This window comes from Atractosteus spatula, chromosome 8 (assembly GCF_055471065.1).
Source record: "Atractosteus spatula isolate fAtrSpa1 chromosome 8, fAtrSpa1.hap1, whole genome shotgun sequence".
NCBI lineage: Eukaryota > Metazoa > Chordata > Actinopteri > Semionotiformes > Lepisosteidae > Atractosteus > Atractosteus spatula.
Genome location: NC_142713.1, coordinates 43806571 through 43832949, shown reverse-complemented (window position 1 = coordinate 43832949; position 26379 = coordinate 43806571). Strand labels below are relative to the sequence as shown.

The window sequence follows — 26379 nt, the reverse complement described above, 5'->3', positions numbered from 1 at the left end:
CAAAGTTACCTTGTCTCTGTACTGCAACACAGTTTGGTTTGATTAACTCTGTCATTCCTAAAATTCCTAGACGTGAATTGAATAGAGACACTACAGTTTTGTTGCTTTAGTTGTCTTTTTTGTAAACATTATTCCTTGCACAAGCACACCTAAGTGAATACTCACTGGTTTTCCACTTTATTTTTGTACCTTGCCTACTTGTATTAATTTTGTGACCACTCGAAAGAATTGCTGTCAGGCACTTTAGTCACACTAGCCAATGGCAAAAATACATTGAAGTAAATTGCATTTGTCTTAAAAATTTGCTCTTTGAACATTCAGATGACTCATATACTGTACGCATGTTATAAAGTGATTTAAGTATTATGAACACAGGAGCATCTGACACAAATTTTTAAAAGGAGAAATGTTTGCATAAAAGGGACAACGAAACTGTTAGAAAAACGAACTCACAGCTCTCCATATGTGGAAAACATACAGGCTAAGTTTCACTGGAAATGTCAAGCATCAGGTTCACCTCTACAGGCAGATGTACTGAAAGAAGTGCAGAATTCCAACAGGAGAAAATATAAAGGAAAAATAACATGGGGTATCTCATCCTTTCAGTATGGAATTTCTCAATGTGAGGTCTTAAAATGTTTTTTGTTTCCAAAATGGCAATTAAATGTCTGCTCTAGACTCGTCTTGCAGTGTTTTTATGTGGGGAGCTGTTAGCTTGTGTTAAGTAATTCCCAGTATGACAAGTGGAATTGTAATATGAATTTAATAATTTAATTATTGTACTACTTCAGACATTGTGTGGTAATTATCATATACAAAGTATATACAGATGCAGCCATTCAAAGTGCGCGTTACAGACACGTACCGCAGGTGACGTCGCTCAGTATGACGCAAGATGACGCGTGGCACCGCAGTACGTGATTGGTTGACCGACAGGGGCACTCGTGGTCCGTTGGTCTGTCGTAGAAAGACAGTAAACGTCTTTGCTGTGCCCGTTGTAGGTATTGAATTTTACCACTGAAGGGAAATCTTAGTAGCTGAGCATAAAAAGAATAGGAGCATACTGTAACGCGTGTGAAGGTCATAAACGATATTAATTTTGGAACATAAACATACAGTGTATAGCTGGTCTTGGTACTTTAAAGAAAAAAATACACACCAGTATTCCATTTCTCCCTAAACATTTTAAGCTTCGAAGTCTTTAACTAACGCGATACCGGAGTCAACAAGCATACTTTTAGAATTTGATTAAAAGGGAATATAATATGGAATCGCGTATCTAAAGAATTTAATAATGGTATTCGTGTGCTGCGACAGGGCTGTGTAGGGCTGTTTCGCCTGCCTGTTCATGTGAGCTGTCTTGTAGACGTGACTACCAGCTGACAGGTTGTGTTTTCGAATCCAGCTGGTGCTGGTCTTTTCTTTTAACAAACATTTCTTCGAAAAAATAGAATAGCGATATTATGGACAATCAATTGACTTTTATATTTCAAAATATCGCAACATGATCGATATTTGCGATATTTTGAACATATCTTCCCTTCTGACAGCGGTGCCTGCTTCTATTGTGTGTGTGTGTGTGCAACAGAGTAAATTTTTAATAGCGTTTTAAGCGAATAGGTAATTAGATTGCTCGTAAACCTAATCGCTTTTTCTACATAAACACAGCATGATTACTCTCTGAAAATGCTTTTCCTTTATTTTTAAAGTAGGCTCAGATTTCAACTATAGATCGTATTATTATAAACTTTCTTGGAAAAATGTATTTTATGTAAACCATGTTTGCTATTAATTCATTTAGGGCTAAAATACGTTCATTGTCTTCCAATCGAGTCGAGTTGACATTGGAAGCCTGCCACACCCGGACTGTTAAACCAACGCATTAGCACGTCAAAGCCCATTGAGGGTATTGAGCCAGTATTGGCTTTAGTATTCCCCCCCTCTCCCCTCAATTCAATTCAATTCAAGGTGTTTTATTTGCATGACAGATGGGTACAAGCAGTGTTGGGTATGTATATTGTAACGCTTACGGCAGACAGGCACTGTGTAACAGCCGGCGCACCAGAGCAGCGCACCGAGGGAGCGTCTGCATTTATAACTTGGTTTTTAAAATTAGTCAAGCAATATGAAGCATCTTCTTTTACTTTTGAGTCCCTTAAATACATTGAACACAGCTTTCTCACCACTTAAGATTGCTCTTGATACCATCCTTACACAAAGCAGAAGGGAGATTTTAGTGCCTGAGCATAAAAAGAATAGGAGCATACTGCAACGCGTGTGAAGTCCATAAACGATATTAATTTTGGAACTTAAACGTTCAGTATATGGCTGGTCTCGGTACTTTAAAGAAAACATACACACCAGTATTCCATTTCTCCCTAAACATTTTAAGCATCGAAGTCTTTAAGTAACGCGATACCGGAGTCAACAAGCATACTTTTAGAATTTGATTAAAAGGGAATATAATATGGAATCGCGTATCTCAAGAAATTAATATGCAATAACTGAGTCAAGGGACTCAGAGGATCCAAGGCTAGACTGAGTATAATAGGCTTCGGGCTTCTATTGTGACATCTACTGTAAATTACAGAAATGTTAAAAGTAAACAAAATAAAGTAACTAAAATGTGGTCTAAAATCACCCCTTTAGACACCCCTTTTACTTCACTGGTGTCAGATATGAAAGGCAATAGTCTCCCGTTCTGTCTGCTGTGTGTTGCAGCAGAGGGACTCCCTGCCGCTGAAAGGGGCAGAGTAACTTGCATGCCCTCTAGTACAGTTTACACATGCACGACTTTAAAAGCTAGCAAGACAGGTTTCGATTCACATTAGCTGGCGAGCCTTGTTAAAAAAACGAATGATAATGTAACATGCCACTGTTCATGAACAAAGTTATACTGAGATTTCCTAAGATACGCGATTAAAAAATAAATAAATAAAAATTTGAATCTCCCGCGGAACACATTCCATAAGAATCAGTGGTTTTACAGTATATATCGCCTTTAAAGGTGGCTTCTCAAAACGCTTTACGGGATAAAAACAACCAGAACAGCAGCAACAACAATATTGTATTTCGTTGCACTTTGAAAACCAAGTAATAACTTAACTATACAGTACGTGCAAACGTTTCGTATGTTGCTGTCGTGAATGCCTGCGTACCCATAAGTATCTTATTTGCCTTGAGTCTGTCTACAGTATCTCTGTCCCACTACCCCCATCTCTCCCTCAATTCAATTCAAGGTGTTTTATTTGCATGACAGATGGGTACAATTCTTGTTGGGAATGTATACTTTGATATTTACACCCGGCGCGGCACTGAGGGAGCGTCTGCATTTATAACTTGGTTTTTAAAATTAGTCAAGCAATATGAAGCATCTTCTTTTACTTCTGAGTCCCTTAAATACATTGAACACAGCTTTCTCACCATCCTTACACAAAGCAGAAACTGTCCGATGACTCACAGTACAAGTGGAAAGATTACAGATTTTAATCGTCTTTAATTTTGTCTTTAATTTTGCCTGTGGAGTGTATCTTATTAAGCTCTAAATTGCATTTTGAGCGCGGTTTTTTACTTTTTTTTAATTGCATTTTGGGCGCGGACAGCACATACAAGGGTTAATGAACTGCGCCAAGAAATTTAAAATAGTATTCTTTAGGTGTGAGGGTAGGAGTGGACCGCAGCAGGCATAATCAGCAAACCAGGAAAACAAAGAACAGGACAGGTGAGATGTGTATCCAGAAAGCGAGTGATCAGAAAAAGGAAATGGAAAACGCAGAAAAAGAAAACGCTTTACAGGATAAAAACAATAACAACAGTAGTGGCTGGGCAAACGATTTTTTTTATCGAAATACAAATTGAGATACTGTACTGTATAATGATGTGCATGAACAAAGGTATACTGCAATTTTCCTTAGATACGCGATTAATGCTTCGTAGGAGGAGGCGGTCTTTTCCTCTTGTCTAACAGTTTGTCCACAAACAAAACATTCCTGTTAGACAAAAGGAATTGAAAAAAAAACAATTTTGTCAATGAAAACCGGTGTGTGTGTCTCTCCCTGCTGGATGTTCCTCTCACAAACTGCTGAATGAATAAAATAATTTTATTGAAAATGCGTTTGCGATTGTCTGGTATTTAATCTGGTCCCTTTTAACTGTTTTTCGATCTACTGTATTGCTTTGAGATGCCACTTTTAAAGGCGATATGTAAAATAAAGTTTTTTTTATTATTGTTATAGAGAAACATGATCAGATTTTCCCTGGTTCAGAAAAAAGATCTAAAGTGCTACACATAACTTTCTTAATTCGATGTATTTAAAGCAGTGAACTACTGTAGGTGTCACATAACATTCAGAAATACAATCACGTATTTGACAAATAAAAACGATTATAATCTAATCCTTCCACGTTTGATCCCAAAATCCCAAGAAATATAAATCTTGACGGGTAGAAAGCTATGCTGAAAGTTTATTAAGATGCTTAGAAGACAAAGATACTGTATCAATTTATGTTGCATTAGCCTGATTATGATTAAAAAACACATATAATTAAACACGCGTTTGCGATTTAAATCAGAACACGATTTAAATCAATATCGATTCCATATTATATTAGCAGAAAAGCTTAAAACTACCACTTTTTCACACGCTATTTCACATGCTAGTTAAATACTTCGATGCTTAAAATCGTTAGGGAGAAATGGAATACCGGTGTGTATTTTTCCTTTAAAGTGCCGAATCCTGGAATCTGACTGGCTGACACCCCTCTGAAGTGGTTCCATAAAATCTGGTATACGGAAAAGAAAGCGTTGATAAATACAAGTGTCTTTTAATACACTCTTTGCTGTGCTCTTGAGGATCCTTGTGATATTTTAAGCTCTAGTTGAATGATAAGTGTCGCATTTTAAATCATTTTCGTAGTTAGAAATTATGAAACGCCCTGTTAAAAGCAAGGAAGTTTTTATGCCCGTTGAAGTAAAACAAAATGCCTGACAAAGTATGGCTTGGACAGATTCCAAGTGCTTGTACAAATGTGCTAAAGAAATTATACTTTGAGTATACAGCTTGTCTAAAGTCATCCATTATTAATACTATTAGTAATATCTTCAGTAAAGGATTTGATGCATAAATATTTATGATAAAGGTAGGCTGTGTACTTTTGTCCAACTGAGCAATCTTGCTTTCATAAAATATACCGACATTTTAATGACTGATGATTAACATGCTGTAATACACAGTTCAAAATTAAAGGCTCAAATGCTGTACATGAGAGGTTAAGCTCCCCCTGGCGGTTTTACAAGGCGACGCCGGATAGTTAACCACGTGACAACACGTTAACTGCGTCATACCGCGTGATACTGTGACACGCCCACCGGGGTATGCCGCGAAATACCTCACGCATTTTGAATGGCTGCATCTGTATCATACAAAGTTTGAGATGTTTGTATATATACCTATATAACTATAACCTATATATAAACTGTAATTAAATTACCCCTGCAGCATTGGTGATGTTCTAGAAATATCGGATTCCTGTGTTACAATTATTTCAGCAGAACATAAGACCACCACTCGCTACGATGAATGATTGAATCTTAGAAGAGGTAAAACTGGCAAGCAATTATGGATTTACAAACAGTTTTTTATTATACTTAATATGTTGGACTTTTAAACATCAACTCTACATCTATCACTAGTTGTGATTAATTTTAGTTGAAAAGCTTTTTGTGTGTTGTATTGAGGTTAGATTTGTTCTGCTGTTAATAAAATTTATGGTTTAATTATACTTATCAAAGACTTAAAAATAGTGCCTGTTAATTTTTTTTCTGAAGGTCTTATCCCTTGCAGTTTTGTAATACTGGTCAAAATGGATCCAAAAAAGTACTCCTTGTATTTAATCATAAGCTTTGACTTTTTTAACTTCTAACAAACAAATGGGTTGTAGGTGCTGTGGCATAGTGTGGGGCGTGTTCAGTGTGGAGTTGGAGCCCTTGTTTAAGGGTAATGCGTTACCTTGGTGACCACAGCTGAGGCAGCTAATTTAAGATTTCAGAAAGACAGAAATACAGGTGCATATTTCAAAGATGTGTACTTTGGAAGTTTGAAAAGAAAAATTCTTCTATTAAGGCGGTGTTTATTTATTGTTTCCTTACGTGCTGTGAACAGAAAACCTTAGGATCAGTTAGTCCTACAAATGAAGGCTACATTAACTAATTTGAAAAATATGTTTTTATGACACTCTGAAATTTACTTTTCTACAGCTCAACAAGCAACAGCTGCAGACAATCAAGGAACGGTTTCAGGCCTTTCTGAATGGAGAAACGCAGATTGTTGCAGATGAAGCTTTTTGCAATGCAATTCGCAGTTATTCTGAGGTAGGTGGATATAACTGTTATACTGTATATACTTTAATTACAGGAAATCACATTGTTTTTAATGAGTTAATTTCAGTTATGAGTGTGCCTGAAGGCGGGCATCTATTAAATAACATAATATCAGGATTTGTGGGATACTGTATTGAGGTAAGAAAAAATATTGGCAAGATTTCACTATTGTGGGCCACAGTACAAATATTTTATGGGCCTTCCTCCTCTGACATCACACACTAGGAGCACCTCAATAATATTAACTAGCCTGCTGACTCATCGGAAGTTAATCCTCTGACCTGAAACACATTTGTCTTGAGTAATTTCTTTCAGGAAAGCCCCAGAGTGCTTACAAGAACCTTTGATATGATGTACCACTTTACTCTTTCATTTGTTATATTTTCAGTAAGGTGTTGTCCACTGTCAGATAAACATTATCCTCCCATGGAGCTGCTGTAGATCAGTAGCGTGGTGAATGCCTTATCCATCTTCTGTGTCCCACCATTTCCTCCCCAGTCTCCACAGGAGCCTCATGTATTATGGTGCGAGCAAGTGGTGAGCTAAAGTTAGCAGACATTGCGCTCAACATCTTCGTTGATTGAAACCCAGTCTATTTTAGTCTGTGTGTTTGACGATAAAATGGCTACCTTTTGATTTTCTCTTTTGAGAACACCACTTTTTTGTTTTTGTGGCGAAAGTAATGTACAGTTGTATGACTTTAGATATTATGAAGATGACTTACAGCCTATTTATAAAATTGCCACTGATGTCTGTTTTTTCCCCATAAAACTTTATTTTGTAATTAGCATGTTTATTTTTTTTTCTGAAGGCTGCATATGTCCCAAAGCAGACATAAAAACAAATTTCATTGACAATTGAGCTCCACACTTTAAAAAATAATCAAAGATTTGATTATTGATTAAATCTGCCAAGTTCCAGTTCAGTCAGTGAAGCAATTTTTGATATAATTTTGAAAGGCTTTTCAACTGTGTGGATGAGGTTGCCATCTTTTTAAATGCAGGACCTCAATTTTTGGTTAAATAATTCCTTGCTCTTGTATATCTCTTTTCATCACAAAGGGTCAACACGTGATGCAAGCTTTATATGTAAACTTCCTCGGTTTGAGAGGGAAATGAAAGTATCATTTATGAGTCTTACTTGGTATAATACAATAGCTATATAACATTTCTATACTACCTAATAATAGCTTTATAGATCCCTATCTATCTGTACAAAATTCATCAAGGATGGAAAGCCGAAAAGTACATTTATACCGAATATTGCTGCCTATTGATTTATGGAATGTGATTGCTTTTACTTTATTTTGTTTCCTGCTGAAAGCCAATCTTCCTACATGAATGGGTGTAATGCATCAAAATGTGTCAGTTTAAGTACCTCTCCTTCTTGTACTAGTTGAAGACTTCTTTTGTGACCAAATAGGCTACAATGACATTTGAGATTGGCAGTGAGGTATTATGAAGATGTTTTGCAGCAAGTATATAATACAGTGACAGAATACATTCTGAACTGCACTGTAGTGTGATATAGTTTGTTTGATTTTTTTAATTCACATTGCTTTTCCACTTTACAACTATCATCTTTAGATTATAATGCAAAACAATAAGGTGCCTGTTTAGGTGACTTAAAGTATTTATCAATGAAATATTGATAAAAAGAATCAACGAATATTTACAGGTAACATGAAAACATTTCATTTCAGTCGGAAGCTGAAGTTGATAGTCTTAACATTTGGGTTAGAAGAAGCTTCTTCACCTGGGTTGATTTCCCCTCTAGTACATTGGGGCCATGTCAGACGTGACCCAGCTGAAACATTCATTTATGTAGACAAAAATTGCTATATACTCTTCAAGACCTACACTACTAGATAACAAAACGATCAAACTCATCTCCCCCTAACTACTTAGCAATTTAAAATGATTTCAATCTGTTGTCTGGGTGATAGAGATAAGGAAGCTTAAAGAACAAATTGTTTTCAACAAAATAACTGTTAGCAATAAGGTCCTGGGTATTTATGAGCTTATATTTTCCTTGAAACAGCCTCCTTTCATGCACAGCTATAATATGGTAATTCCTCATACTGGAAAAAGTTTAGCAAAACCAAATAAATGTCATCTCATTTAAGGTGTTTTTATGAGAAAGAGTAAAAAAAAATTAATGCTAAATTTCTGAAAAAGTTTTCTAAATATTTTGCAGATATTGCATATTTTATGGTGGCCATTTGTTTTGTAAGGGTAGTTAGTCTTGTTACAACTAAAAAACATGAACTACAGTATTCATCCATGTGAACGTGAACCCTGGTGTTCAATATACAAGTGCCATATGTTTAATGTCCATCAAGCATGGATGACTGCATAGTCAAAGGCTGTGCTTTCTGCCTTAAAAACTGGTCTCTCAGTGCAGGTGCTCATTGTATTTTATGTTATTCTAAAAGGAAATATCATCAGAATTTAAGTTTTTTTTTATTTCCGTTAGTTACCTTAAAAATGTTGTTTTTTAATTGTCAAATCTTGAAATATTGTATAATTTTAATTTCTAAATATTTTAATTTGAATTGTGTTGTTAACTTTATTTATCGTGTATTTGTGTAGTTAACAGTTACTATATTTGTAGTAATATACAGTATTTCTCTTATAGTATTGCACTGATAATATGAAATAGTAGTGCTCACGCTTGGGTAAGTGTTGTTTCCAGCTGTAACTCCACGGCTGGTGGTCAATTACCAAATCAGTCAATCCAGTTCCTATGGCAATGTCGTCAGGCAGGTTGTCAATACCACTGGCCTGTAATTAAATGGCACTTAACTTGTTACTAGCAGGATCCTTATTCTCACTCTACCAATATTACAGTCCTTGGTCTTAGCACTAACTCCAGTGACTTGGCACTTGTTCCTCTTGTCATTCCTCTCCAGTGTTTGTGTTTCTTCTTGGGTGCACTTCTCTGCTTGTCTCTTTGACCACACTTCCTGGATCTCCCTGTGTTTGTAAACTCTGTCCTGGCTTGACCCAGATCACTTGACTTTGTGGACCCTCTCCGCCAAGAATGCTTGACCATTCTACTTGGATTTCTCCTTTGTACTTCTGCCTTTTCATCTCTGCAGCATGCCTGCTGGGCTGCGTAGGTGCATTCTGCCTACTTCTCTGCCTGCTTTGCCTGCTAGCACTCCAGCCCTGCCTGCTTGCTTGTTCCTGCAGCACTACTGTCTGTCGTCACCACCCCTTAGCTAGGATCCTTCATCCAACAGAGACCTCTGCCTCCATCCGGTTTGTTCAGTGGTCCATTACAGAAATACAGCAAGCTAAATATCATTATGTAGCTGCAACATTATGGCCAGACCTAGAATGAACTGTTTAGAAAGATAAGTCTTCAGAAGATTAATCTTCGTCTTGCATGGAAACTAAATTCAGGAGCTGGTCTACTTTGAGCCACCTCTTTTAGGAGTATTTCCAAGATTGGGCTCTAATAATTTGGGTACCCTGGAATTCTTGACCAAGCCATCGTAAGTTGGGTCCATTATGTCACCTCCCGTGACATGCCCAAATTAGCGCATCTCACCATACATGGTGACGCAACTTAAATGTTGTTGCACTGTGTACTTTGTCTCCAAGGTTTTGGTGGCTTGACATCATAATTATTTGACAATGACCATCACTGACCATGTCAAACTGCTAAGGCAAAAAAAACAACTCAGGCTGGCACAGACCTGTGTAAAACAGATTTCTCTCCAAAACTGCCTTGGTAGCTAGAGACGTTTTTTGATAACTCCCAGCTTTGACACTATAATGATATAGTAGGACATTTGTCAATGCAACCGATTATCAATGATCAATGCATATTTAACATAGCAGCTACAAATTACGGAGCGGAATTTACCAAGTTTCTCCCATCTGGATCTCATCATTCAATTTTGTTATGTGATAAAGACATTTTTTGTATTCTGGGGTATTATATGGAATATGAAACTGTCACTTGAGTTTTGCACATAAAGAACTTCAGGGAAAAATGTTGCCCTTAATATATATTTGCAAGTGTATGAAGAGGATGAAAGATGTAACCCCATGTGACTTCTTGTGGCCAAAGAAAAACAGTAAAAATGTAGTATGTTTAATTGAAAAATGCATGATTTGGAGAAGCTAATGAGTTAGAATAAATTATATACATAAGAGTGTTTGAGTTTCCTGATTGCTTTCACTTTCGAGGAAGACATTCTCATTTCTTCTTTGCTAAATCACTGATCTTCCTGGAGTGTCACCTCACTGTCCTTATTGTAATTACTTTTTTTTCCTAAAAAAGTAAGAACTGTGATTTGATCATTGGAGGATTTTGGCAAGTTAGTATTTAAAATGTTTGGATTTGAATTGAATTGATTTTACTTACCGTGGGCAAAATTTTGAAATTAGAAATGCAACATTACTAACCTGGTATTTGTAAAAATAGGTTTTTCAGGGAAAAATGTCTATAAGAAATCATTGAGCATCGTTCCAAGCTCACGTCAAGTTTTTTAGTTATAGCTTTTTAGAAGTTTATCACACTACCATTTCAATTTATGGAATTAAAAATTGCAGGTATATTAAATATTATAGGTGTTAAAATCCAAACTATATGTTTTGTTTTATTGTTCATAGTACTATAAGACTATATACTATGGAAGCCCGTTTCCGCCAGGGAGTAAAAAAAAAACACACTATGGTATCTTGCAATTGCAACTTAGTATCTCAGAATTCCGACTTCATATCTCACAATTGTGACCTTATATCTCAGAATTCCGACTTTATCTTTAAATCGACTCGTTTTTCGATATATGAAAAACAGTTTATTATTCTAATGTGACTTGTTGTGAATGCGATGTGCTTCTTTCAGGTTTACATCCGCATTGAGATCATCTATATTGTGTCTTAATGCAAATTTTAGCAACAAGTAATCAGGATAATTTATATTTAAATTATAATTATGATAAACTATTTCACACATACTGTACTGTAGTGGCTTTAAAGCCATATGATCTCATACTGTAGATAATGTATACCTTACTGGTATATATTCCACCATCTTCATAAAGATTTTATGTATTAAACTCTTTAACTTGGTAACTAATGGTGGTTATTTTGGAAAAGTTTTGATGTGCTTGTTTTAACTATATAAAATTTATATACTTCATAAAAAGCTATAATGTTCAATCATGTTCTAAGAATACATAATAAGAATGCTTGCTGTTATTGTTGTAAAAATAGGTTTAATACTGATTTAATACCACATGATAGGAAAATATTAATATGGAATCATTTAACTACAGAAATTTTGCCAGATAAACATATTACTTGTGGACATTTTGGAAACATTTTGACATTTGTTTTTTAAAAACTTAAAAATAAAAGCTTTTAAAATGTAATTAATATGTATATGGCTTATTAAGGCACAAGCTTCTTAATAGCAGCTTCATATATGAAGTCACATAAAACAGCAATTCTTTTATAGTATTCTATTAATATACTGTATACTGAACATGCTAAGGTACGAAACTAACATTTTATAACTTGAACTGTAGCAGCCTCAACTGTCTCATGAACAGAATTCGATTCTGTGACTTATTTCATGTCAAGCCATTGCTTTTCACCTTTCCCCATACATCATCTTAGCAGAAAGAACACTCCCTTTTGATTTTTATGTAACATCTGTTACAGAATACAATTGAGTGAAGTAAAATTAATTCTGCTCCATGCACCTGCTTAAATTTTTACCACCTCGATTTTTAAGGAACTTAAATTATCCATCAATAGACATAATTCTTTAATAATTCATAGAGGTATTAGGAACAAGTATTTTAGCTTGTAGTTTGTAAGCCAAGCCTGCATAAGAACTAAGTTAAAGCAAGCGCTACAGGATGCATTTTGCAATGGAATATTCTAGTCAAAGTTGACTCGAAATATTTTGTGCTCATGCTCATCTGTTTCTTCTTTGAAAGGTAAAGAGGTTATAACACCTGTGGCATTAATGGAAATTGTTAGCCACACATTCGTCTTGCTAATAGCACATACTAGTTAGTAGTTTAGAGCACTTAGAATGCATCTCCTGAAAGCAATTCCATTATAGAACCCGAAGGATTTCTAATTGCCTTGATGTAATTTGAAGAGAAGATAAAAGGCCAAAATATGCAAATTGGTTGGAATAACATGACAGAAATCCAATATATCAGTCATGAAGCTGATGCGAGATCACTTGCACTTTGCAGTTAACAGTAAAATCATTTGACATCGTTCCGTCCTTGAGTTAATCATGTATGAACAGCAGTTTTATTTTACAGTACAAATAAATACATAGAAATATAAATGGGGGGGGGGGGGCAAAATCCTGGTAACTCAGTGTACATTTCACGGGTTTCTAGGGTTTTATTATGTACTGAAGTAATGCTTTCTAGTTTTTAATCAAGTCTTTGAAATAGAATATAGTTATTTATATTAGTAGACATGAGCTGTCATATATACTGCACATGCTATGCTGAAAGGTATTAAAAAGACAAATGAGTTGGGGAACCAACAGTATTTGTTGCTTTTTCCATACCTCTCAGTAAATATAGAAACATCCAACGATTAGTTTTCTCCTTTATTAACATTGATATTACTGGGCTGCACGATGGCACATTAGCATTGGTGTCTTGTAGTGCTGGGGACCTGGGTTCAAATTCAGGCTAACTTTGTGGAATTGGTATGTTCTTCCTTTGGGTTTAATTCTAGATGCTCTGGTTTCCTCCTGTAGTCTAAAGACATACTGCTTGGTTAATTGGCTTGTGGGAAAACTGGTGACAGTTTGGTTGTGTTTGTGTCCTGCCATGGGCTGGCTTCCTGTCCGGGATGTATCCTATCTTGCACCCGTTGCTTGCCGGGATAAGCTTCAGCTTCTCCGTGACCCTGTATTGGATAAAACAGTTAGAAGATGGATAGATAGCTGTATGAGTTGTTGTCTTGGAAGATATCCTCTCGTGTGGTATACAATCCAGTCAATGTGAACCCTATTTAATGCAATTTGTGTTTACTCCTCCTTTGGGTCTTTGGGTCTCAATATTACTCATATTGTTTTCCTCCATCTGGTTTGGTTAGGGGCTAAATAAATTCCAGTAGGTAGCTGTGTTGGCATACGTAAGCTGCAAAGGAAAAAGTAAAGGTTTTTTTCCATGCTGAAAAGAAAAGAGATGCAATTGGCCACTTTCATAAAATGAATCCTAGTATTTATTGATATGTGTTCCTTTTCACTGGAAAAGATTTTTTTCTGTTCTTGCTTGAGTCTTGAGAACGTTTCACTAGTGTTTTCTAGAATATGTTCTTATTGGATTCTTCAGTGCTTTGATGTTGATTTTAAATGTACATTTTTCTGTAAGCAATGTTTAAGAATCAGTGTAATGGACATAATTGAACAGATAAACTGGATATATGAATATCTTATTGTCTGTTTTTCTGGCAAAAAAGGAAGACAAGCCTATTTTGGGGGAAAACAAATGCAATTGACATAGACATTTCCAACTCTTTACTTTTTAGAGGTTCCATCTCTAAAGGCGAAATTTTCAAGTTGAATAGGTCACAAATACAGTGCAATGTTTTGGCCAAACATCATTACCTGGATAATCTGTTCTAGTTCTTAATTTTCAATGTTCTCTTTTGTTTTTTTATTTTAAAAAGTGATTTTCTTTCAGGAACAGTTTGCAGAGTGTGTCCTAGAACTAGCTGCTCAATGGCAGGTAGAACTGCCAAAATGTACTTCTGCCTTAAAAGTGCTTGACAACCTCTTGTTACCATTAGTTGGTTGAAAAAGGATTTGGAAGAATATGCTGAGAAAGGAAGATGCCTATGCATGACATTTTATTGTGTGAAAACTGCTGTGCAGTAGCATGCAACTTTGATCTAGTGGTGTGGAGACCAAGACTATTGGAGATCTCATTACACTTCTGTATGTGCTAGAACAACCATTGAGATATTCCAGATGGTACATTTTCTTCTTCCTGTTTTGCTGTTGAGGAGATTCCCATTTGCTGACCATGCAGGAATTTTTAATGAAACAGTAGTTGCCTCAGGACTGAAGAAACCTGCTTGTGCTCCAACCTCTCAATACTGACCCAGCATTATTGATTGCCTCTGTGTGGGGATGGACTTTAGAACCCCTTTCGCCTGGTAGTGGAGACCAACGGAAAAGAGGTGCTCCATGTAACAACCAAATATACAGTAGAATACTTTCACTGCTAAAACAATTGGCCATCATGGAAGAACTATAAACTCTTATTCTTATGGTCATAAAGTATGGCTCGTGTCTGATGTGGGTGGTCTAACAATGAAAACATATTGCACTGGGCATTTTGCAAATCAGTGTGGATGTTTTCAGATGAAACTCATAACAATAGAGGAAGATTTTTGTTGATTTTGCAATGGTAGACCGTTCATATACAGTACAGGAGAAACCCAAAAAAATGTTTCCTGAGAAAACAAAATGTGAAAGGAAATGTCGTTTTAGTGGCAGTAGCATAAAGATGTGGGGGGTTGCTCATGCCAGCATAAAAAATAAGCCTGTTTTAGTCAGTACTCATTTCAACAGTGTTGGCAACATTTTCAGATGTATGTTCCACATACTGGTAAAACTACCGTTTTAATCATTCAATACATTAATACAACAGTAACATTCACACTAGACTTTTTTTTTGGATCTAGTATAAAAAATGGATACTTTTTGTTGTCTTTTGTTTAAAAAAATTGTGTAAACCTGTGGGGGTTCCTGTGGGGTTGATTGTATAAACACACATTTACGTCAACCACACCAAAAGTTTCTGATAAGGGTGTTGCCTTACAAACTGAGTAATATCCCTGTTCACAAGGTCACAGTGTATTAAACATTGAATTATTCTTGTGTTTGATAGACCAGATGCTAATCAAAATACTTCCAATTTTTTATAAGTGTGTTAGTGTATAATTAAAATGAAGGATTGGATTTACTTTAACGGTGATTGTGAAATGACAGGTTTGTCTCTTGACATGAAAATGACAATAGCTACACAGCCAGAAAAATATATAAATTGCATAAATCAGGAAGAACAATTCTATTTTTTAAATTGATGACCTGGTCATGACCAGTACACAGACCTTGACTGTACTGAAATGTTATGGTCTGAGCTTGACAAGAGAGTGAATGATTTTGTGAGAATGAGAATGATTTTAACAGCTAAAGTCTGCCTAGAGAGATGACTGAAAAAAATGAATTGACACTACTAAATCTACGACACACAATACTCAACTATATGGATTGTAATAACAAGATATTTCGATAAGTTGCAGAACTTGCTGTAAAATATGCACAAAACTGTCAGTATTAATACATTTACAAATTAGAAGCTTATTCTGTTGCCTATTATTGTAGTTGCACAAGCAAGTATGCATAAAGCAAAGTGTCATACATTTTGTAGTTGTCTAACTTTTTACAGGATTTTTACAGGAGTCTAGCAAATCTGGTGTTTAAATCCAGTTCATTTTTATGCATTCCTTGCAATTAACATGTCACATTAAATATTAATAATAAAAACATAATTCTAAATGGAAGTCCCCTAACCTCTGTCAATAGAAACACATACATCTTAAATCATGGTTAATGAGATCTTATAATAGCAGGTATTTCTGCTATTTCTGCTTCTGTCCCACATTCTTTTACCGTAACTTAAGTAGTGGTCGGAAGCTTATGGTAACCTAGGATACTGTCATAGCTACATCCACCCTCTTTTTCTTCTATACTAGTCTCCTCACAGGAGACAGTTTTAAGCTTCAATAAGCTAAAGCACATATGAATCTTTTAATGTCAGAGTATATTTGGTTTATCTATATCTTCTAGGTTTCCCTGCAATCTGGCATGTTGCACTGATCATTTTCTTTTTTCGAATTCCATTCAAATTAATTATTTCAAAATGATTTTTTTATATTGTATCTATTTGTTCACAAATACTTACTTTAAATTTATTTTTAAGAAGTTTATATATTTTGATATATTTCCTGCATGTGGCTTACAATATATTTATTGTGTTCTTTGTGTATTCCATATTTGGGTTGTAAATCTGTTTCTAAGTAATGTATTAAAAATGATCAGTCATAACCAAGTATATTAATTCTTTCTAGTAGTTTGTACTATATTTTATCAGTCCCATTTGTACTACAAACACTGAAGGAATTATTGTTAATTATTGTTACAGAACATCACATCCCTTGTTTCTTTACCTTTCTTTGGTTATTGATTTTCTTTTTTTTGTAATTTTATCGTACTGCAGACATGCGGTGCTTTTTGGGAATCCACGTGCTTTTACATATAGTAAGGTTGTCTCTTTTCCCAAGTAAGCATTTTGTTGTTTTGAAAATGTTAGTGCATTGAAACAAGCTGTGGGTGATCCCTTGGGGAAATAATCCATCCAGTCCTGGAGTTTAAACAGTATGATGACAGTTGGACTCCCACTGGATAAGAGAGGCTCTATATTGTTGTAATTCTGACAAGAATCAGTTGCTATCTTTGAGGAGGGTAATTCATTTATATACTCATGGGTAAAAGATTTTCTGGAATGAGAATATGATAGTTCTAGCTTTTGTACTTTCAAAAAAAAAGTTGTTAATTTGTTTTAAGCCCTCCGACCAGCAATACAGCTTTTGCAGTGAGGCATTGCAACTTGCCAATCACACAAAAGCTCGTTGGGTACACTTTTACCCAACGAGGTCCAGGTGGAACAATGCCTAATCAAGTCATCTTTAAAAAGGATTTAATTCAAAGCTTAGGTCACTGCAAGAAAAAGGCCACGTGTAGTCAGTTTTCTGTGCATTCCATAATGCCTCGAATGTCACCAGAAACTAGGGAGAGTGCCATTGGTCAGCGTTGCCAGACACTATGGAGTAAGCTGCCCCACTGTGTCCCAACTGCAGAGACAGTTTCAGCAGACCAGCAGGACAGATGACCGGTCAAGATCCGGTAGCCGTCATGTGACCACCCCAGAGCAGGACCGACACAGAGTGTCCATCTGAGAGATCGTTTCAGATCTGCCACCCACACCGCTGCTAAAACTGCTGGCAGACATAATGCCCGCATGGCAGGACAGTGAGGCTCCATGAATCAGACTATCTTAACATGGTATTTTTCCGTACAGTGTCTACCTGACCTGCTCAAAACGTTCAGAGAGCATTAGATGCAAGATGAGATTACAGTTGAGATGCCACTGCCTGTTCTAGAATTTTAGTGAGAACAGGTGGATTGGAAATAGGGTGGTAGTTGTTAAGGAACAGGTAAAAGTTCATTCTGTGATGAAAAGAAAAAAGACACAACATTTTGTCTCTTGAGCTCTCTTCAGGCGTAAGGGAGAGAGGGAAATTGGCAGCTGATAAGCATGGGAGAACAAAGGACAGAGTAATTGTGAGGAGGTGGGGAACAGAAGAGAAGGAGTATCGACACACCTCTCTTCCAATTCTCCCTGAGTGAAGACAAAACCTGCAAATGAATAGAGAGGATTAGAAGGAGACGAGTCTGTTGATAAGAGAAGGGGGAAGGTGTGATCCTAGTTTCAAGATAATTGTGCTTTCGGATGTATTTCTGCAATAGGAGTCCCGAAACAACTTGGTATTATCTAAGTACAAGATGCAATCAATTAATCAATTAATCAGAGTTTAACTAAGCGACTAGTTAAATTTACTCAATTCAGTCTAAAAGATCGTAGACCATTTGTCCCCTTTGGGTGGGACTGCCAGACCTAATAAGAGACAAATAATAAACACACATTTAATCAGAACTGGTTTGGAATGCATCCTTATTTGAATGTACTTGAACAAAGTAGAAAGAATTAGTTCATATGTATATAGAGTAATATTTATTTTAATTCCTTACACTATTCATCAAAGTTTGTGTCAATCAGTATTTTTATACATTTTTACTTATGTCACATCATACATTTTGTATAACAATAATCTCTTCATCTATAGTATCAAGCCAGACTGTAGACTGCGACTGTGCAGTCAGTGAAATGCTGGTAAAAATCCAGAGCTTCCAATAAAAAGAGAGGTATGCAATTCATATCAAGATACTGTCCACTTGTTCTTTTAACAAGCACTCTTATTTAAATATAATAAGTTTAACAATCTCAATTTGAATTTTAAAATGAAATGATTACTACAGTTGCCAAAACACTAAGTGTCAAGGTATTCTTTACAATAACACTGTACAATCCATACTGTACATTGTGGTTGGAATAGTTAGTTTTCTTATAAATGATGAACACTATAAATTTAAGCTAATGACAGCATTTATGTAACAGAAAGAGAATCGCTATTTTTAAATTTGTTTTGAATTCTATGAAATGCTTAATGTAACACTACAGAAGGCCTGATCCAGGCATGGTCTTGATGGTGCCATATACATGAAGTAAGATGTGAAGATGGGGTTAATTTTAAGTCCTTTTTGCATGAAGATTAGACTTTTAAGGCTGGAGTTTATGGCAGGAAGGGGGTTAACTGATAAGGATTCCAGATGCGAGCTGGGAAACTCCCTGGGGACTTAATCCCTGACCATGTGGACAAAAAGCTGTAAACTGGCCAAACACATGACCTTCCCCCTTTACCATAATAATAGTGATGTCAGAAGTGGAAAGGAAAGGATATATAAACCTAAAGTTTGTACCAGCACTTCGAACGATATTTTGGTTTTGCTGTTTCTTGCGGGAAACAAGACTTCGGCTTTATTGTTCCTTGCATGCAATAAACTCAGCTGTTTAACTTCATCTCGGGATCCAGAACCTTATTCTTTCTGTTACAACATACAGTACCTTCACTTCTTAATGATCATCTTCCTTATACGCCAAGGGATATTCAAAGCCTTTTCATATAGTACCCATCCCCTTATCTGTGCCTTTGCGCAACTTTGTCCCCTCAGTTCTTCTGAAACCTCCTTGGTGCTCATGGTTGGGTTTTTGCTGAATTTGTGCCGAAGTAATGTAAATCACCAGAATTTAACGCAGGTTGAGACCAGTTAACTTGGAGTGTGATTTTGGAGGCAGTTGGTTACACATGAGCTCATTTAGGATTACAAAGAAGGTGAAAATTATCCAACTTAGCTATTTAGATTTTTTATTTTTAGTTCATTTTCTTAAAGAAAACATGTTTACTTGGAAGTTTTGGTGTAGGATATGTAGATAAATAATAGAACTGTTTAATGCATTTTACCTCCTAGCCATAAAGCAACAAAAGGTGAAAATTTTGAAAGAACTTGTAGATGCTCTATAGACTGTATAAAGTACGGTCTGTTGTATTTTCTTCAGAGAAGAAGCTTAATTTGCTATAAATGAATTTACTATTGGCTAAAAAAGCTAGAGGCTGCACAGTGTGATTAAATACTGAAATGTGCCTTCCTTCTTTCTTTATTTTCATTCACAGATAGTGCGGGAGGAGAACAGTATAAATGCCTATAATACAAATGCTCACCATAAACAGTACTATATTTTGTGTGTCTTTGTTTTGAGATATCAGAAAGATATGAAAATAGTTAGTGCTGTTTCCTCACAGCTCTGGAGTCCTGAGCTAGATTCTGCATTGCCTTTTTATGTGGATTTTAAATGTAATATCCATGTTTGCTGGGAGCAAACAGTGTCCATTGTCCTCCCATTTTTTTAAAGACATGCTGGTTAGGTTGACAGGTGTCTGTAAGTTGTCCCTGTGTGTGTGTGTGAACATGTATACCCTTTGACTCCGAAATAGGTTCAGGGCTTTTGTGACTCTTAAGAGAAATAAAGAACCTTTTGGACAGCAGTGAGTGTATGTCTGTTCTGTTTCTTTTTCTCTTCCTGATGATCTATTTTATGTTGAATGTTGCTGAGGTAATTCATCAGGGGATCACATTGATGATGGCATTAAGTAGTTCCTGTTAAAAGTACATTGTGGTATCACCTCAAAACTGTTTATTAGTGGCTTTGATTTAAAATGGTTTAGGTTTCCATACGCAGGGCACTTTGTTCAAGCTGAGTGGTGCATTAGTATTTACGTGTGAAAAGGACACAAACATCAGATGTTTTATTTCTATTTAAGGAGAATGTGACATACAGTAATCTCTTTTTTATTTTTGACCTATGAAATATTTTCTTTGTAACGAGATGTAATTTTGTTGGCATGCTTCTATTCTTGTTCAACAGCCTCATCAAACTGAGACACAGCTCAAACAAGCCAAGAGGGCCTCCATTGTCTCATACAGTATGCACTATGCATTTCTGAACACTAATGCCCTCAACTGCAGGCTAGGACACTTAATTCAGTTTTTTACTAACATTGCATACAAGGGGGATTTCTGTTCATCTTGTTATGCAATATGTAATACTAGCCTGCCCTGTACTGATATAGTTTAACAAGCCTCATTGTTCTTTTCACAGGAGGCTCAATGTTTAGTGTAGTATAAAACTAAGATGGCCTGGGTGTAGTGTAAGCAATATGATTTGAGTATTGATCCAGTTTCATTTACATTATTAAAAAATTAAGGAAACGTTGAAAGTCAGTGAATGCAATTTTGACTGGTCATACCGTATGAGATTGTTTGAGCTGTCCCTCAGTTTTATGAGGCTGTTGAACAAGAATTGTGGAAGAAAGGAACAAATCACAAAGTCTTTCTCAATAAATGTAACATGATTCACTGGACACCATGTCACTGGGGTTCAACCAGTGCTGTGCAGGAAAGTATTTCCTAGAGAGCTGTGCATGCAAGTGTTATGATTGACACTGCCATCTTGTGACTTGCTAAACCTTACAGTATATTTTTTATCAGTTCAGTCGGATGGAAGTTGTACTTGGTGCGGTTACACATTTAGCTGTTAAGGCTGTTGTTGGGACGGATAATATTACACAAATACTTACACATTCTGGTAGGCTACCTTCAATCTGGATTAGAACAGGGCATTGCACATCATTGCACTTCATCCATTATAATCTAGGACCGGTGATAAGGGAATTTTCAGTTATTATAACTGTAATCTGTAAATGACCATGATAATCACAATTATTGGTTAAATAAATATGTAACATTTTTCAGAATGTATTACTCTCATAGCTGTTTACAATACGGTAGATTGTAAGTTGTTTCTAAAAATCACTGAGCATTGAAAACACTTAACATGTTCAGTGCAATTGTTCTGTGGAATGAGTTATTATTTACACTTTGAACATTGGTCACACGGTTTCAGCTGTTTTCTTTTAAACATGGCTTTGCAGGTCACTTCAGTTGGACTATTTTACACTCTGTCCTCTAGCATAGAAAAAGCAGAAAAGATCATTTTGGGGTTCTCTAAAACCCAGTACGGCGTTGGTCTGTTTGTTTGCCCAAGGTAAGGAACAGAAAAAAACCACAGAATCAAAACCATAGCTCTCTCAAGCTAAGTAAAGTTTTTTTCCGATATTAGCCGGACAGCTCCGCTACTTACCAACATAAAATCCAAAGCCCCTTTCAGGATAAAAATCCTCCTCTTGAAATACGTAATTTTATTTTTGCTCTTGGTTTTGGTCATTCTCTATCACTTGCTCTCTGTTAGCCCTTTCTCTACTGGTGCAATGCCCTGCATTCAGATTGCAGATACAGCCTCAATATCCTGGTTTTGAAATCACTATCTGACCAATTGTCTGTCTTAAGTTAAACAGGAGACAGAGGATGGTTGGTCATTACTTTTGGCTTTTCTGGGGGAGGTAGTTCAAAAACCAGCAACTTGTCTAACTTGTCTGAGTTATTATTTACACTTTGAACATTGGTCACACGGTTTCAGCTGTTTTCTTTTAAACATGGCTTTGCAGGTCACTTCAGTTGGACTATTTTACACTCTGTCCTCTAGCATAGAAAAAGCAGAAAAGATCATTTTGGGGTTCTCTAAAACCCAGTACGGCGTTGGTCTGTTTGTTTGCCCAAGGTAAGGAACAGAAAAAATCTGGATCAGAACAGGGCATTGCACATCATTGCACTTCATCCATTATAATGATGAAGTGAAAATGTCACATTTTCCCATTCCCTATGAGGGAGGCAATCTAACTCTAAAACACCAAACTGAAAGCTAAAACTGCTACTGCAGATTTTCCTTTTTATACAGTATTGTTTCACAAGTCCATTTTTTCAAACAAAACCGAGAACTCATTCTTCGTTTTCACAAGCTCTGGGACCCTTCTGGCAGGTTTGCAGTTCCCAGGGCTGACACTGTCTCTTGCTTCGTTTCTTCCTGTTGTGCTGTTCTAGCTGTCCTCTCAATGTTCAGCACAGCAGCAGGTGGTTAAGGCACTCCAACTGGTTCCTCTGAATCTGGCGTTCCTTTGACAGTACTAGTACTGTAGTACCATCAGTAGCTCTTCTACCGTGTTTCCTTGTGCTCCCTGTGTATATATATGTTTATAGAATTTTTCTTACTAATACCACCCTGATCCAAGTTTAATTTAGTAACATTCTGTTTTTTTTATTTCGGGCTCACTAAATTTTTTCATATTTTTAAAGAAAAAACAGAACATTTTGACTTCTTATCAAATTTATATTGAGCTTTCTTTTCCTTTTGATGTTGTTTTGAACAATAAAGTGGGACAACATGCAAATCACTCTCTTTCAACAAAATAATTTTGTAATTTTTCTAGCATACTGTATACTTCATGATGTGTTTGCTGCCCAGAGGATTAAAATTTAATTTTTCCTTGCAAACATTATGCTTAAGGCCCTTGCTTTGAAGACTGAAGGATTAGTAAGTAAACTTGCCGATCTAGGTGCTTTTATTCCTAAATTTTAAATTAAAGTATGCCTGGGCAAATACTGTATCTGTGGTACATATGCCTTGCACAGCAGGAACTCAGCTCCCTCAAATATTGCTTTACATTTAATAATTTATGAAAATATGAAATCATGTAAAAAGTCAGTACATTAAACTTCTACTGAGTCTCACACTATTACACTGTTAAATTACTGCATGCATGCACAATGTGTCTTTTAGCATCTAAGCAACAATAATATATATACTGTATATAATCTTACACTACAGGATTGCATGCATTTGCAAATTGTTTTGGCAAAGATTAATTAATTTAATTATTTTAGCATAAATAAATATTGTACTTTGTAGAGTTTTATAAAATACATCACAGATCTCTTTAAAATAAAAAAAATGAATCCTGAAATGGCACGAGTCTAAAATTGATTTTCCAATTTCTAAATTACTATGTTGTTACATGTAATGAAGAGTGAAATACCTCCCCTTTAGAGTTTATCCTGAACAGCTGATTGCTTTACTTAAACATGCTCATGGTAATTCATTTAGTGTCCCAGAACTAAGAATCAGCCACTCCACGATTGTGGAAGTGGGGATAGTTTAAAATGGAAAAAAATATGATTCATAAAATGTCCTACTTTTATCATACAAAACATGCTTTTCATTACATTGATTTTTTATTTCTTTGATGTTCTTATTAGTTCTTTATGTGCCCTGTACCCATCACTACTCATGTTGTCTTACCAGTGGGAGCTCAATCATATGCAACCTTTATTTGCATTTAGAAATAAGCAGATCTCGGCTGGTAAACATGAAATGCAAACGCACACCTGTGTGCCCTTGAGCAACACCACTCACTGACTGTCGGTGCTTGAGCTTGCATTAAAAACACCTCATACACAGTCTTCAAAATAGGTTTGGAATGTTTTAGATTGTTATGGATAATAAGGATATTTTCGTGCGGTTTCTGGTCCATTCTTCACTGCAGTCTTTAGACAATCTTAAGTATTTTTGTATTCTCCTCATCTATAAAGTTTCTTGAAAAAGTATTCACAAAAAGTGTTGTTTTGAAGTTTTTTATAGTGAATATTTTTCAACAAATCTTGGAATACTCAAGCTTCATGACAAAAATAGACATCATGTAAATGGGAAAAAAACTGCAAAGCAAAATCCCCCCCCAAAAGGTGCACACAATTGCTTTGAAAAGTCAAACAATTAATTTAAATGGCCACTTTGTGCAATAGTAGGGTCACAAGATTTCAGAATAAATACTGTATACCATTCTCTACAAGATTCCTCATTCAGGTGGTGAATTTGAAGCAAAAATTCTGACCTAGTAGCTTTTTGTAACAACTCAAGAATTAAGTTGTAGAAATAATATTAATAGTATTTTCTAATAGTGAAACTAGGAGAACTCTTACAGAATAAATTATTAAAGGTAGTATTTAATGTTGTAATATCTAAATTAGTTCCATGTTCAAAACCTTAAGGGCTCATTTGCAGTTTAGCAGGCATTAGCTTATCTTGGAATTAAAGTCTGCAAACACGTCAGTGATTAAATAATGCCTTTAGCCTTATTTCCCAGGGGACCAATCATGTTTGAAGAAAAAAAAGGAAAAAAAGTCTAAATGTTATAATTCATGGTGATATATGTGTGCTCATGTTTCCTTCTCACTGCTTTAGTTTTCCAATACATGCTTTAAATTTGTTTGTTGATTTGCATTCATTGTAGTATTTTCCTTTGGCTGGGTCAAGGAAAAAAATACTCAGACTGATGTTTGCTGACCTGTAGACCCTCTGTGATACCATTGTTGTAGTTGTATATGTTTTGCTGATTTTATACCTCAGATTCCTTATTTTATGTAGATTATATATGGGGAAAAAACAACATTTCTCTTTGATTGTATATCTCATTTGTTGCATATAATAATATTGTTCCTATATGTGTGATTTATTATAATACATTTTGCACTGTTCCAAATGTCACAGTTCTCGCTCACACACAATATTTTCTGAATGGACAAGGAAATAATATTAATCAAGGGGTTTTTAGATCTCTATAGGAAATGTAGATGGTAATCCATCAACAATGTATATTGTACTGTCATCAAAAATAGAATTTGGAGATCGATAGCAAATATTTGGAAATATGCAAAGACACTAAGTTTAAAATAAGTGTATTTTATGATGTATTTAAATAATTATATAGTCGATATTATTTAAGACATCTGAAATGCATTTGGAGATATCTTAAAACATTTTAGAGATACAGTATCTTCCAATGGTTTTCAAATATCTTCAAATGTATTTCAAGCCAGAATAGTAAAGTGGTGTATGTTTGCCTTAGGGGCAAGGTCTTGCAATAACTTCCAAATGTAGATTTCATGTCTCTGAGAACATCTGCAGTCTAGCATAAAATGAGGTCAATAAGAAGGTTAAGTGAATTCCAAATATTTGTCCTAGCAATAAATGATTTTAATATGTCATATCTGTGATGTACTTTTGTTTAAAGGTATCTGAAAATTAATTATGTATTTGCATTAAATTGAAAGAATTGTCAAGAAAATATTAATATGCATGCAAACTCTACTGCAGGTTAAGAGTTACTGATTTATTACTATGTGTATATTGAAATAAATAATATTATTTATTAAATAATTCTATTGCCTTTTTTAGAAATTGATTCACTGCTTTTGCTAATTTATTTTGAAATTTGTTATTAACAAATGCTTCCTTGATATAACCTCTGGATTTGGAATAAACGATTCTTGGATCAATTATGCATTTTGCTTTCATCCCACCTATGACTACAGGAGGAAAGAAAACTTCTCCTTCAGCCCTCCTAGTATTCAAAAAGTATCCAAGGTCTTAAGTGTCACTTAAGTAAAAGTACTGTTGAAAATTATGTACTGTAATTAACTAAAAGTAAGTAAATGTTTTCAATTCAACTTTATTGTCATTAAACTTACACAGGTGCATAGTATAATGAAAAGTGTTTCTCATTAGTCACTCAGGTGCAGTATATAAATAGGACAGAAGATGAGACAATAGACAGTTACACAATAGCAATAACAGTAACAACATGTAATAACATAACATAAATAACATGTAATCGAAAACTGTGCAAAATTCCGCAAACAGAGAAAATTTAACAGGACAAAAACAGTGCAAGGTAATTCTTGGAACAGTGCAAAAAAAAAAAAAAAAAAAAAAGGATAGTATGGTTAAAAGAAGTATGGTTAAT

At 35.4% G+C, this 26379-nt stretch overlaps 1 protein-coding gene across 1 annotated transcript in view; it reads left to right on the top strand.

The window, feature by feature from the left end:
* cadps2 (calcium dependent secretion activator 2) overlaps positions 1 to 26379 on the top strand; it is a 300507-nt gene that overhangs the window by 60155 nt on the left and 213973 nt on the right. Inside the window, exon 2 of the mRNA XM_088922931.1 lies at positions 6257 to 6370. Within this exon, the coding sequence (XP_088779057.1) occupies positions 6257 to 6370 (114 nt within the window). The remainder of the gene's footprint in view (positions 1 to 6256; positions 6371 to 26379) is intronic.